We start from the raw sequence: 12,506 nt of genomic DNA, 5'->3' as shown, positions 1-12,506 counted from the left end.
TTTGAGCTTATTGTCACGACCCGCCTAATTCAGATCGTAATGGCTCGTTTTTTCGAAGATTTCCAGCAGATTCAAGGCCTTCAAGACTTAGAAAATATCCTAGATATTTTCAAAGGAAAGCCTAGATTTTTACTTAGAAAAATCTTGATAGAAATCCCTAGAAATCTCCATATAAATATCTAAGATATTTTGTAATATTTTAATATTGAAAGGACCTAGAATGGAAGGTAAGTAGAGCGGAGGTGGTATAAATAGATGTAATCAGCTCATTTTGCAGTCGCATTAAGCAATTTAAGTTCCCTTAAGCAATTTTGTACAATCTTGTGTTCCCTTTCAAGTTGCTGAATCATAGTTGCGTTTTGGTGTTCACGGCTGATCTTAGAAGGTGTCTAAGAGCCCGCACGTGAATCTAAGGGATAACTCCGTGACATTATGCCTAAAATTAACTTATTTTGAGCTTATGCCTAAAAACTACTTGCAGTTATATTTTTCTATTGAAAGTTTCTTTTAAGGTTTTGCTCATCATGGTTTTTAAACTCAGTAGACTTTTTTTCTTTGTTTATCATTGTTAGGTGTTGTATTGTATGCGTTGCAACTTGCAACACAGTGTTATGAAACTACAAAATGGGCTGAATGTTCGGGTTCGAATCAAGCAACGAATCAAAACCGTTCACTTTTAAAAATAGGTTGGGTTAAAGTCAGATAATTAAGAGGGTTTATGCAATTTTATAGCAATGTGAGCATATTTCAACTCAAGTATCACCTCTTAGCTGTTATTCTTGATAATAAAAATAAACAAAATTATAATCAATAATCATTGCCAATAGTATTCCGGATCTTATACTAGTACTCTCCATGAAAATTTTATTACCTAATAATCTATAACAAGAGAGAAAAAAAAAGTAAAGTCTCGATACCAGTCGGGTTGCAGTTGACCCGATTGCTACTACAAATTACTTCACTCATACAGTAAGACCTTGTGGTGCAGCAGCTACAGGCGCTTTAGGCTTAGGCTTTTCAACCACAATGGCTTGTGTGGTTAGAACCATTCCAGCGACTGAAGCCGCGTTTTGCAAACCGCATCTAGTCACCTTGGCAGGATCAATGACTCCGGACTCCACTAAATTCTCATACTTATCGGTCATTGCATTATAACCCATATCCCATTCACTCTCCTTTACCTTCTCCACGACCACCTCACCCTCAACTCCAGCATTTTGAGCTATCAGAGCAGCCGGTGCCACCAGTGCCTGTAAAAAAACCAAACCTAAATAACCAATCCGTAACCGACTTAACCAAACCCAACCCAAAACCAGTGGTTTGGTTTTATGGTTTTTTAAAAAAAAACAAACTTACGATTCAGTTTCGGTTTTGCATGTATAGGAAAAAACCAAACTGAAGCAACCCGTATAAATCAACTTTTTTTATTGAGTTTTTAAATTATAACATTTATTTATGAATGTTAGGTAATTTATGAAAAATTAATAAATGATGTAGCCAAAACTTTAGGTCAAAATGTTCAATAAAAAAACCTGACTTTTGTTGTTTAAATTATAATTAAAACTTCAATTTTTTGATGTTAAGTAATTTACAAAAATTAATATATGTAGTAACCTAAAAAATTCAGGCCCAAATGTTTCAACAAAAACTTTAGACACAGTTTCTGACCCAAGTTCATTATTCAGGGCAATCTTTTTGAACCAAAATTTTCAAGCTCAAATGCCAAAATCGAAAAACAGAACTGAACCGAATAAACCAAAATAACCGCAAAACCAAACGGTTTTCAAAAACCGAATTTTCGGTTTTGAGCCCAAATCCGACGCGACCCCTAATTAATAGACCGAAACAACAGTTAAGGTACATGACTTGCCTTTTGAATAATGTCAGCACCTAACCGCTCATCAGCATCCTCAAGTGTGTCCTTGATGGCAGGAACAAGTGTTGAAAGATGAACAAACGCAGCACCGCCGCCAGGAACAATACCTTCTTCAATGGCAGCAAACGTTGCGTTTTTAGCATCTTCAATACGTAGCTTGCGATCTTCTAATTCGGTTTCGGTTGCAGCCCCAACTTTAATAACCGCAATTCCACCAGACAATTTGGCGATTCTTTCTGATAATTTCTCAGTGTCGTACACGGAATCTGTTTCGTATAATTCCTTTTTTATCTGAGCAATTCTGGATTGTATCTCGTCCTTTGTTGCTGCGTCAGCAATGATGGTTGTGGAATCTTTGCTGACCGTGATCTTCCTCGCAGTACCGAGTTGCTCCATGGTGGCGTTCTCGACCAGCAGACCCAAATCACTGGCTAGATACTCGGCCCCTATTATAACCACAATAAATAAATAAAAATGCTGGTTAAAAAGAAATGAGGTTGAATAGGTCAAATAATCAAAAGTATTGCTAAAAGTCATATTTGTAAATCATTATGCATAAAACCTCCTATACCATTTAACAAAAAACTAGAGAAATGTATAAACGAGCCAATCCGCTTGTGAGCTCATTGGCTTGCTAAAAGCTCAAACCAAGCCAAACTTACACGAGCTCGAGCCTAAAGCTTGTATAATAAACAAGCCCAAGCCAGAGCTTCACTTATCAATCTAGAGCTGGCTCCCAAGCTAAACGATCCTATTATTTATGTAACTTTTATATAATATATTAACTTTATATAAATATGTATTGCTATCTATAAAACTATGATCAAAAGAACTACATAATATATATTATATTACACATAATATTATAATTAAAATACACATCAAAATACTTAAAGGTGTATACAAATTAACTAATAAATAAAAAATGAGCAAAGCTTGAGCCTGAAAACTACTCATGAGCCAAGCTCGGGTAAGTTAAACGAGCCAACCTAGAGCCTAGTAAAGTTCAGCATGGCTTGCCTCATTTACACTCCTATCGAAACTACTTATAGAGGTCGCCTAATATCGTATACATTTTCATTTATATCAAAATATAACTAAATATATAATGAAAGATGAAAATTTCTCAGTTTTCTGACCATTCGATATTCAGGGAAAAAAATATTTAAGAAGCCAAAGATTATATCATTTATCCAAGTTTTTTTCAGAATTTTAACAAAACAGGATGCATGATTGGGTGGCATCCGTTTACATTATCCCTCAAAAGTTAGATTATTATTATTGACACAGTATTCCTTCTGTAATCATATTCAACATACTAAGGGGGTGTTTGGGTGAGCTTTTCAAACTTGCCTATTTGATTTTTAAAAAGTAAAAGCACTTTTGAAATGCTCCATTTTGAAGCTTTTGGAGAAGCTTTTCCAAACACCTTTTGCTTTTCAAAATTCAAGTAAGCAGATAAGCAAAACTTAATAGCTCACCCAAACATCCCCTAATTGTATAAAATAAGTTAAGACATAATTGTGCATCAAATCAAGGTTGTTTTTTATCCATTACCCGACCCTCTGACCGGCCCAAATTACAAAAGAAACCAACCATACCTGTCACAATGGCAATATCTTGAAGCAAAGCCTTTCTCCTCTCACCAAAACCAGGTGCTTTAATGGCCGCAACGTTAATAATACCACGCAGCTTGTTCACAACAAGCGTAGCCAAAGCCTCACCCGTTATATCCTCAGCAATGATCAGCAAGGGAGCTCTCAGTTGAGTTGTTTGTTCCAATATTGAAATTATTTCCTTCACAAAAGATATCTTCTGGTCGGTAACAAGAACCCTCGCGTTCTCAAATTCAACCAGTAGTTTCTCTGGGTTGGTAACAAGTTGTGGGGAGACGTATCCTCTATCAATCTGCAATATCCCAATAAAATATTATCACACACACAAAAATTAAACGTAAATTATTAGTTTAAAACAAATCGATAATACAAACCTCCATCCCTTCTTCAACATCAACAGTTGTCTCAAAAGAAGATGATGACTCGATAGACAAGACGCCATCGGGTCCAACCTTGTCAATAGCATCAGCAATCATGGTTCCAATGATATCATCATTTCCAGCAGAGATTGAAGCAATGGCTTTAAGCAGAATCCAAAAATTCAATCAGAATATGAGAAAATCTAACGCAAAACTAGTGGTGACAGCCGTATCGGGTTGGAGTCCGACCCAAACACAACCCATATTTTTATTCATGTCAAAAAAAAAACACCAACCCTAACCCGAACACACTTAAACGAGTTTGCACGACAAGCCAGTTGTAAATGTGTTAATCAGGTTGGTGATGGTGGGTTGTAAACGGGTTCATAAATGAGTTAGTGGCTCAATATGTTAGGGTAAACGGGTTATAAAGTCAACTAGAACATGACCCATTTACCTAAACACATCAACCCAAACACAGCCCTTTTTAAATGGGTTAGATATGCCAACCCACCCCTACACAAAACCGAGTACAGAAATCTTGTTACCTTTAATATCATCACGGCCTTTCACAGCCCGAGCTCTCTTCTCCAGCTCCTCAACTAAACCCAATACCGTCTTATCAATACCTTTCTTCAATGACACCGGGTTAGCACCGGAGGTGACACTTAGAAGCCCAAGTTTAATAATCTCACGAGCAAGAACCGATGCGGTGGTGGTACCGTCACCAGCTGAGTCATTGGTTCTACTTGCAACCTCTCTGATAAGAGCAGCACCAGCATTTTCCATGGCATCAGGTAGTTCAATTGCTCTGGCTATTGTTACTCCATCGTTAACCACCTTCGGGGCACCATATTCATCCAAAACAACATTCCTTCCTAACCAATTCAAAATTTCAAGCACTTGTTGAAAATTCTCAGCAAAGCACACAGTTCCAAAAAGTTTTGAAAATTGAAATATAATGATGGATTGAGCCATAACAAACCAACCACGGTATTAGAACCTTATATATAAGTTGGTTAGCCGGTTAGTGCAGTTCACACTTGTAGGTTATGTTATCTATATGCAGTGTATTCTATTCATTCAGCTCAACACACTCATTGAGAGTTAGTTACATACTTGATTAAGTTGTTTTACACAGTTTTATTAAGTTTTGAAACATATTGATTGATTAACACAATATTAGACTCTTAAATATGAGTGAGTTAGTTAGTTAGTTAGTCAGTCAGTCAGTTAGCTAACTTCATCCGTGTACTTTCCTGTTATGTATGCATTACTGATTGTACATTTAGTAGTTTGTGTTCTAGCCTCCTATATCTTCTAGGGCCATGCATACTTATTCATTCAACTCAATACACTCAAAGAGAGTTAGTTACATAATAATTGATCTAGGCCTAACAAACTAATCACATTATCAGTGTCTCATATATGAGTCAGTCAGCTAGTTAGTTAGTTAGTTAGTTAGTTAGTTAGTTAGATCAGTTCACAGTTGTACATTTCTGTTATGTATCGATTAGTAAATGTTAATTATCAATCGCTAGATACCTCTAGGGCCCAGAGTAAGTCCAACAACGTCCGCAAGTTTATCGATACCGGCCTGCATAGCAGCTCTCGAGCGCTGATCAAACGCAATATCTTTAGCGGAAGCACGAATCGCAAACCGCTCGTTATTAGATTGCCTCATCTTCTGAGCAGTCTGCAACTGACCTATCCTCCTACTACTTCCATTAATCAAATTGCCCTAAAATATCCAAAATAAACACAATTAGCATTTAGCATATGTATGAAAGAGTAACTGAAATAATATATACGATACCTTAGTATGTGAAGAGAGGATTGAAGGTGTGGATATTGCATTAGCAGACGCCATTGAAGATGCTGAGAGCTTTGGTTGTGGATAAGGAGATGGTTATGGAGTGAATGGAGTGAAGAGTGAAGATTAGAAGGTCGTTAGGGTTTCTGGGTTTATCAGACAAGGAGATATGCATACGGCGTCGTATTAAGTGTTCTACCTACCAGTATTTAGAAGATATTGCTTTCACGATCCAAAAGTTTGTGATTGTTACAGAACATCACCGAATTTTGTATTTAACGACCAGTTACATCAATGTTGTAAAAATCGTTAGTCGGGCGGTGAAGTGGGTACTATCGACTAATTGGGATTAGTCGATCGAGATTAAGCGGATAGGAATTTAATGTATAAATTTTGTTTTTACATTGCACGCATTTTTATATGTGATTTTCAATTTTATACATACACAAACACATTTGTGCCGAAAATTTGTTGGAATCTTGTAGGAAACCGCTGATTTTGGCCAAAATCTAGCCAGAAACCGCTGATTTTGGAATCTCTCCGGAAGCCGTCGATTTTGGCCAGAACATCTTAAAAAAACGATTAATCCTAATTTTTGTCGGACTTGACCTTTAACCGATTAATTGGCCGATTAGCCCAAAATTAATCAATTAAATCGGGATTTTTACAACACTAGTTACATCACGAGACATGTTGATGCTTGGCAATTGGCACAACGCAAGTTCATTAGTTGTGTGTAATGGTTAAAAATTAGAAGTAACCATTAATAAACGTCTGTTGGTAACATGTTAGAGGCAAACTCTGTTGATAATTTGTCGATAAGTGAAGTAATCACACATATGTTGACGATGTGTCATTGACAGAATTCTCACACGGACTGTTTTGTTGTTGAAAGTCATATGTTTTGTAGTGGAGCATTTTTTTACGGGGTGTTTTGTTGTGACGGTGATTTGACAAGATTTAAGTAGTGGTGCAATATCCTTCCTATTTTTCCTTTTACTATTGGTGACCTCTTTGAGATTCATACGAGTATTATGGGTAATGCTACCAAGAAAAAGGTGGTTCAATCGTTAGTGATGGCAGCTCGTTGGATTCTTTGGAGCGCTCGAAGCAACTGCATCTTCGCCAACACTCCCGTCAAGTTTAACAAGATTATTGGAGATATAAAGGTTTTGACATTTCTTTGGATCGGGAGAACTGAAAAAAAAATGATTTGTAATGTGTTTTGTGGTGGTGTTTTGTTGTTGTGCTCCTCTTGCTAGCTTTTTGTTAGCAAGTTGGTGGCTTTTTAAACTAACGAAATTTTGTTGTTTGAAAAAAATTATGTTTTGTAGTGATCGGATTTCAGGTTTATTGAGTTAGCTGAATCAGATAAGGTGTAAACAAACCAAGCTTTTGTTTATAAAATTATCTATAAAACAAAAATAGAAATCTTAATAGAAAACATATGTTCAAAACATGGTATTTGGCCAATATCAAATTGCCATTTATCCCACACATAACAAATATATGGATAACATAAGCTTAACCTTGATTACCATTTTCATCATATTGTGTCTTACCTTTTATTATATCTCAAGAAGTTGGTGAGTTCCTATATCTCAATAAAGTGTTTAATCCCTTTAATGATTCGTTCTGTTGTGACATAAACATAATTAAATATAAATTTCGTATGTCAATCGTTTTTCTTTACTCTTTGTTGCTAAAAAAGTAATATTTGTATTCTTAGATTCGTTGATGATATATTTGATTGATATTAATGTCTTTTGTGTTGATTAATTATGTTTTTCGGTTATGTCATAAACAATTTTGCGCATCTTTGAAATATGGTGCAAATTTTGTTATTTTGTAATTAATTTCAAATTTATGTTCATTTCATAACATTAGTGAACACGATAACTTTGATGTTGGGTGAATTCACTCTCGATCTATAAAGAAGGCTTTGATATCTGAATTATTTAGGGCTTCAAAAAAAGTTGTGCATATTCAAGCTACGTTATTTATAATTAGTCAAGAGATTGTAAAGGGACACTTAACTCTCCTTTGACACAATTAACTTATTTTTGTTCGATAATAAACAATTAATTGATTCAATGAGGGTGTTGAGATAATAAAGATAAGTGATTCGATTAACTAAACCTCTTTTTCTAATGATAAACAAATACGAGCCTCGATTTCTGAACATTATATTTTTGTCTTTTTATCATGTATACGAGTATTAATGCAAATAACATACCCTTGAAACAAAACCCCCTTTTATATTACCTCTCTATGTTTCTTTTTACCTAAAACCACACCTACCACCGACACTACCACATCTTGGACGACCACAAACTCCAAAGACTTCTTCCTTAATGTTGTTATATTATCTCTCTACACCTCTCTTTACCCAACCCACACCACTCATTACATCAAAAGAGCAAAATGACTCTTTATTTAACAAAATTTTATCCGGTAGACTAAAATTGATAGAGAAATTAAGTATTATGTACCAAAAGATTATTAGGGTCAAATTATAAAAATTAAAACCGTCTTTAATATTATTTTTTGAAAATAACAAAATTACCCTCACAGCAGTTCCACATTCAAGTTCAAAAATCGTTAGTGATAATACCCAGAAGTGTTAAAAAAAATATATATAAAGCATTGAAAACCTAGTTAATCCAAAACTTGGTAACCAAAGAAGTTAATTTTGAGACATCATATATTCATATGCTATTAACAATTCTTTATTTTCTTTTAATATTTAATGAAACTTAAGGGGTAAGGTAGAAGGGCAAGGAATGAATAAAGCTATAATAAGTCAAAAAGGTCAACATAATTTATTTATTCATTCATTTTCCTTAACATTGCTTAAATCGGGATATCACCGGAGCACACGTTTCCGGTAAGTCAATTACCCCAAATCGACCGATCTTATAATCAATCCATTAATTCCGTACAAAACCGGCCGTAAGTCGTATATTCGCATCTCATTGTATCCAACTGCTTCTTCGCGCTTTGCTGTTCCGATCAATTCACCGTCAAAACCAATCGGAAAATCAGCCGTCATGTTTAAGTTCTGGTAATCGTTTTCTGTCCTTAAATTCTCACTATTCAATTTAGGGTTTCTGTAATTACATCTAATTATTAATTTAGGGTTTCTGTGTGAATTATCAATTTAGGGTTTTTGATTAATTGGATAATTTAGGTTACAATTTTGGATCTTTATTTGATTCAGTTATGTTGTAATGATAATATTAATGGTTTTTACAGCCCTGCAAACTATAGAGTAATAACAGTTGTTAACTTTCAGGGGTTCTCAACAAGAACAAGGTGACCAGAGGCCACACGAGAGTACTACAAACTCATGGTATCCTCCATCTGTTGTTAGCTCACCGAGTTCATCCCGTCCCGCACCTCCGAATAGTGCCAACTCGAACGTCTACGCGCAACGGGTTGGAGAACGGCCTAATGTTTCTCCCACCGAGGCTGCTGGTATTATTGTGTATCTGAAAGATAAAAGGTAAAGACTTTTTTTCAGTCAGGTTGATATTTGGTAAATAGTTTATTATATTTGATGTTTGCCATGATAAGCTAGTTTGTCTAGGATAAATAGAGTGGATTAAGAAAGCTTTTGTGCTGAGGTGTCTCGTTTAGAAATTTCAATCGGGTGTGTAAACAAACTGAGCATGTTCGTGTTCATTTGTTTACGCTTAACCGAATAAGCGATCGAAAACGAGCAATTAGGTGATTAACTGAACAAAGTTTTCAACCTCTTATGTTTTGTGTTTGTTAATAGAATAAACGGACGGTTCATGAACGTAAACGAATGAAGTTAACAGAACATGGATGAATGGACACAACAAAGGGAACATCAGTTAAAAGTAAATATGAACATAAATATGCTGGGCCTAAAAATGTATTAAAACTAGACAACATTGTAACGGGCAGTTATAAAACTAAATCAAACTGCAATAAGCCTAAAGATTTTAGATGGATATATAAACAAAGGAAGGTCAAAATACCTAAACTAACAAACATAAATGAACGAACGAGAGTTGCATCCATTCGTTTAAGTGTTTAACTAAATGGACACAAAAGTTTGTTCATGTTATTTCTTAATTAAATAAACGAATTACTAGACATTTGGTTCGTTTAAAAGCCTAATTTATTTGTCTTTAGTTTACAAAATTATATGTCCTCTTGTTCATGATTTCACGCCTGGATGGATACTTTTATATCTCTATAGTTTTAATTGGTTTAATTTGTAAATTTTACTATGAAACATGTTAAGATGTGCAGTATAAGTGTCTAGACTATTTATTGGGCACAGAACTTGATTTGTAGGAATTATAATAGTTAGGAACTTATTGATAGCAGTTGAGCCATGCAATATTTGTGTATTTGCTTTTTATTTCAATTATTATCGTGTGTTGAATTGTTTATCATCAAACCTCACACTGTCCATGTTGATTTATATTTGAAACTTTTTGATAAGTTTTAGTCTTTTGTGATTTTATACTTTTATCATGCATTCACTGTATTTTGCATTATATGATTGGTTTAGTGTTGATGAGCTACGGAAGCTTTTATCAGACCAGAATGCTTATCAACAATTCTTGCTTTCAATTGATCCCGTGAAAAATCTAAACAATGTAAGTTTCAAACTTATTATTCAGAGTTTTTACAATTTTCGTCATATTTATTTTACCTTTAATTGTTTTTGCTTCTTTGTTAATCAGGTAAGAAATGAACTTAGAAATGAAACCGTGCAGCTTGCTAGTAAGTTTCTTAGTTCTTGTATCTGTTTTCTATTTCGTATGAAAAAAGTTGGATAAGGGGTAAAAAGGGAGTGAGATTTTATAATGTTTGTTACGCAGGGTCAAACTTGGATAAAGAACCTCAAATAACTGAACTGAGGAACCAGGTGCTATTTTCATTTCTTGTAGTCAAACTTATAGCAACCACCAAATTTACCATCACATATGTGATTTTGTAGTCATAATCTAAAACAAGTCAAAACTTTTTGTTGACTTGTGATACAGTGCATGATCATAAGAACAAGTGAGTTAGCATCTGCTCAAGAAAAGTTGAATGAACTGACCAAACGAAAGGCTGAAATTCTAAAATCGTACTCTCCTGGTTCCCTGCTTCACAAGTTGCAAGGTAAATATTTTTTTTTTAAGTCTCAGAAGTCCATATGGTAGGATAAAGATTATGCTTGTAAGCGAACCGAACAAACACGAACGAGGCGTGTTCATGTTTGTTCGTTTAACTTTAATCGAACACGGACAATTATACGCATGTAGTTTTTTATTTTTATTTTGTTTGTTTGTTAAGAAAATGGCCGTGTTCTATTTGTGTTCGTGTTCGTTTATGTTTTTGTTAACAATATAACTAAATGGTTAATGAACTTAAATGAACACAAACAAACATAACTGAACATAGATGAATGAATATAAACAAGCATAACTGAGTAAACAACAAATAAAAGTAAATGTGAACATCATTCTGCCGAGCCTTAAAAAGTGAAGAAAACTAGACTAACGGGCTTTTTATATTTATGAATATATCAACGAACAAGTGTAAACTGATGCCCATGAATGAACAAACGTAAACAAACAAACCTATGTACACGAAGCTTCACGAACACAAATGAACAACACAGTTATGTTCGTGCTCGTTCGTTTATTCAATAAACGAACAGCCCGTCGAATGGTTTACAAACATTCCGTTGAACGTTCTGTGTGTTTACGAGCCTATTATAGTGTATTGCCATTTGACCTGTTGAGGCCCTAAATTTTATATATAAATGGGTCGAAATTAGGTAATTTTTATTTATTAATTGCATGATTTGTTCAGAGTCAATGAATGAAACGGACGAGGAATCTGAAAGGCTCCACCAGCAGCTTCTTGATAAGGAGATTGATCTTGCAACATTTGTTCAGAAGTATAAGAAGCTGCGTGTGATTTATCATAAACGGGCTCTGACCCACCTTGCAGCAAAGACGTCTTTAGGCGGTTGACTGTTGTTTATTTGAACTGTAACATTTAAACATGAAAAAAGAATCTCTCTCATTTTTTAAACAAAACTATGAAATAAACAAGTTTTGTGTATTAATGTAGCTTAGTATGTTTCATGGAAGACCTTTTGTATCTGGTGAGGATTTTTGGTGTCTTATATATTGTATGTTTGTTTACTTGCTTATATGAAGACTGGTTTAAAATAATTATATATTAGAACATATCCTCATCATGTTCGTTTAAAATCAAGCAAACAACATGGACAAGGTTTTCTCAGTACTATTCTTTTTTGGCTATTGGTTCTAGAGATGTTCAAAACGGTTTGGGACTAGGAACCGGAACCGGTTCCTAACCGATTCCTATATTCAAAACCCCATTATAAACCGGTTCCAGGCTCGAACCGGTTAGGGAACCGAACCGGTTCTCCCACCCTCGGACCTCTAACCGGTTCTTACCGGTTCCTAAACCGGTTCCTGTACTGTAACCGGTTACAGTGTAAATTTTTTTTTTTTTCGTTTTTCGTTTGCGATTTGGATTCTAAACTACGATTCGTATTTGTATAACATGAAAAATAAAAAAAAAATTAACATAAAATTCATTTTATTTACTTTAAGAAGTTAAAAAAAAAAAGGTTACATGTTTTAAAATCTTCAAAAACAAACTAACAAAACATTAAACTTATAAATATAAAGTTGTGACATATTATTTCTAGAAAAGCCTTCTTGTTCGTCGTAATTATTGAGCGGCGACTTCTTCCTCGGAATTACTTGTAGAAATGCCTTCTTGTTCGTCGTGCACTCGAACATCAAGTGGTGTTTCATCTTCGAGAGTGGTTA

General features: G+C 34.7%; 2 protein-coding genes across 2 annotated transcripts; one reads left to right on the top strand and one right to left on the bottom strand.

The window, feature by feature from the left end:
• Positions 1-757: 757 nt before the first annotated feature.
• LOC143549609 (ruBisCO large subunit-binding protein subunit alpha-like) lies at positions 758-5,772 on the bottom strand. The gene is made up of 7 exons (XM_077040479.1): positions 5,668-5,772; positions 5,397-5,592; positions 4,400-4,729; positions 3,867-4,012; positions 3,478-3,784; positions 1,871-2,322; positions 758-1,250 (listed from the first exon to the last, which is right to left on the bottom strand). The coding sequence occupies exons 1-7, from the start codon at positions 5,719-5,721 to the stop codon at positions 963-965; spliced, it is 1,773 nt and encodes a 590-aa protein (XP_076896594.1). The 5' UTR covers positions 5,722-5,772; the 3' UTR covers positions 758-962.
• Positions 5,773-8,555: 2,783 nt separating this feature from the next.
• On the top strand, positions 8,556-11,887 carry LOC143549590 (vacuolar protein-sorting-associated protein 37 homolog 1-like). Its single transcript, XM_077040465.1, has 7 exons — positions 8,556-8,728; positions 8,960-9,169; positions 10,214-10,301; positions 10,389-10,428; positions 10,527-10,573; positions 10,692-10,812; positions 11,509-11,887. Exons 1-7 carry the CDS (start codon positions 8,715-8,717, stop codon positions 11,670-11,672), a joined length of 684 nt encoding a protein of 227 aa, XP_076896580.1. The 5' UTR covers positions 8,556-8,714; the 3' UTR covers positions 11,673-11,887.
• Positions 11,888-12,506: the final 619 nt, after the last annotated feature.

Source organism: Bidens hawaiensis, unplaced genomic scaffold (assembly GCF_021521415.1).
Source record: "Bidens hawaiensis isolate Kalapana, Puna unplaced genomic scaffold, B.hawaiensis_p1.1 tig00015702_1, whole genome shotgun sequence".
Taxonomy (NCBI): domain Eukaryota; kingdom Viridiplantae; phylum Streptophyta; class Magnoliopsida; order Asterales; family Asteraceae; genus Bidens; species Bidens hawaiensis.
The sequence above is the reverse complement of the archived record's forward strand: the minus strand, read 5'-3'. Positions and strand labels throughout refer to the sequence as shown.

Coding starts and splice junctions, on each gene's coding strand:
- LOC143549609 (XM_077040479.1), bottom strand. CDS start 5,721: ATGGCGTCTGCTAATGCAATATCCACACCTTCAATCCTCTCTTCACAT. Junction 4,730..5,396: donor ACTTACTCTGGGCCCTAGAG/GTATCTAGCGAT, acceptor TGAATTGGTTAG/GAAGGAATGTTGTTTTGGAT. Junction 4,013..4,399: donor AGGCCGTGATGATATTAAAG/GTAACAAGATTT, acceptor TTCTGCTTAAAG/CCATTGCTTCAATCTCTGCT.
- LOC143549590 (XM_077040465.1), top strand. Junction 10,302..10,388: donor CCGTGAAAAATCTAAACAAT/GTAAGTTTCAAA, acceptor TTTGTTAATCAG/GTAAGAAATGAACTTAGAAA. Junction 10,813..11,508: donor CCTGCTTCACAAGTTGCAAG/GTAAATATTTTT, acceptor TGATTTGTTCAG/AGTCAATGAATGAAACGGAC.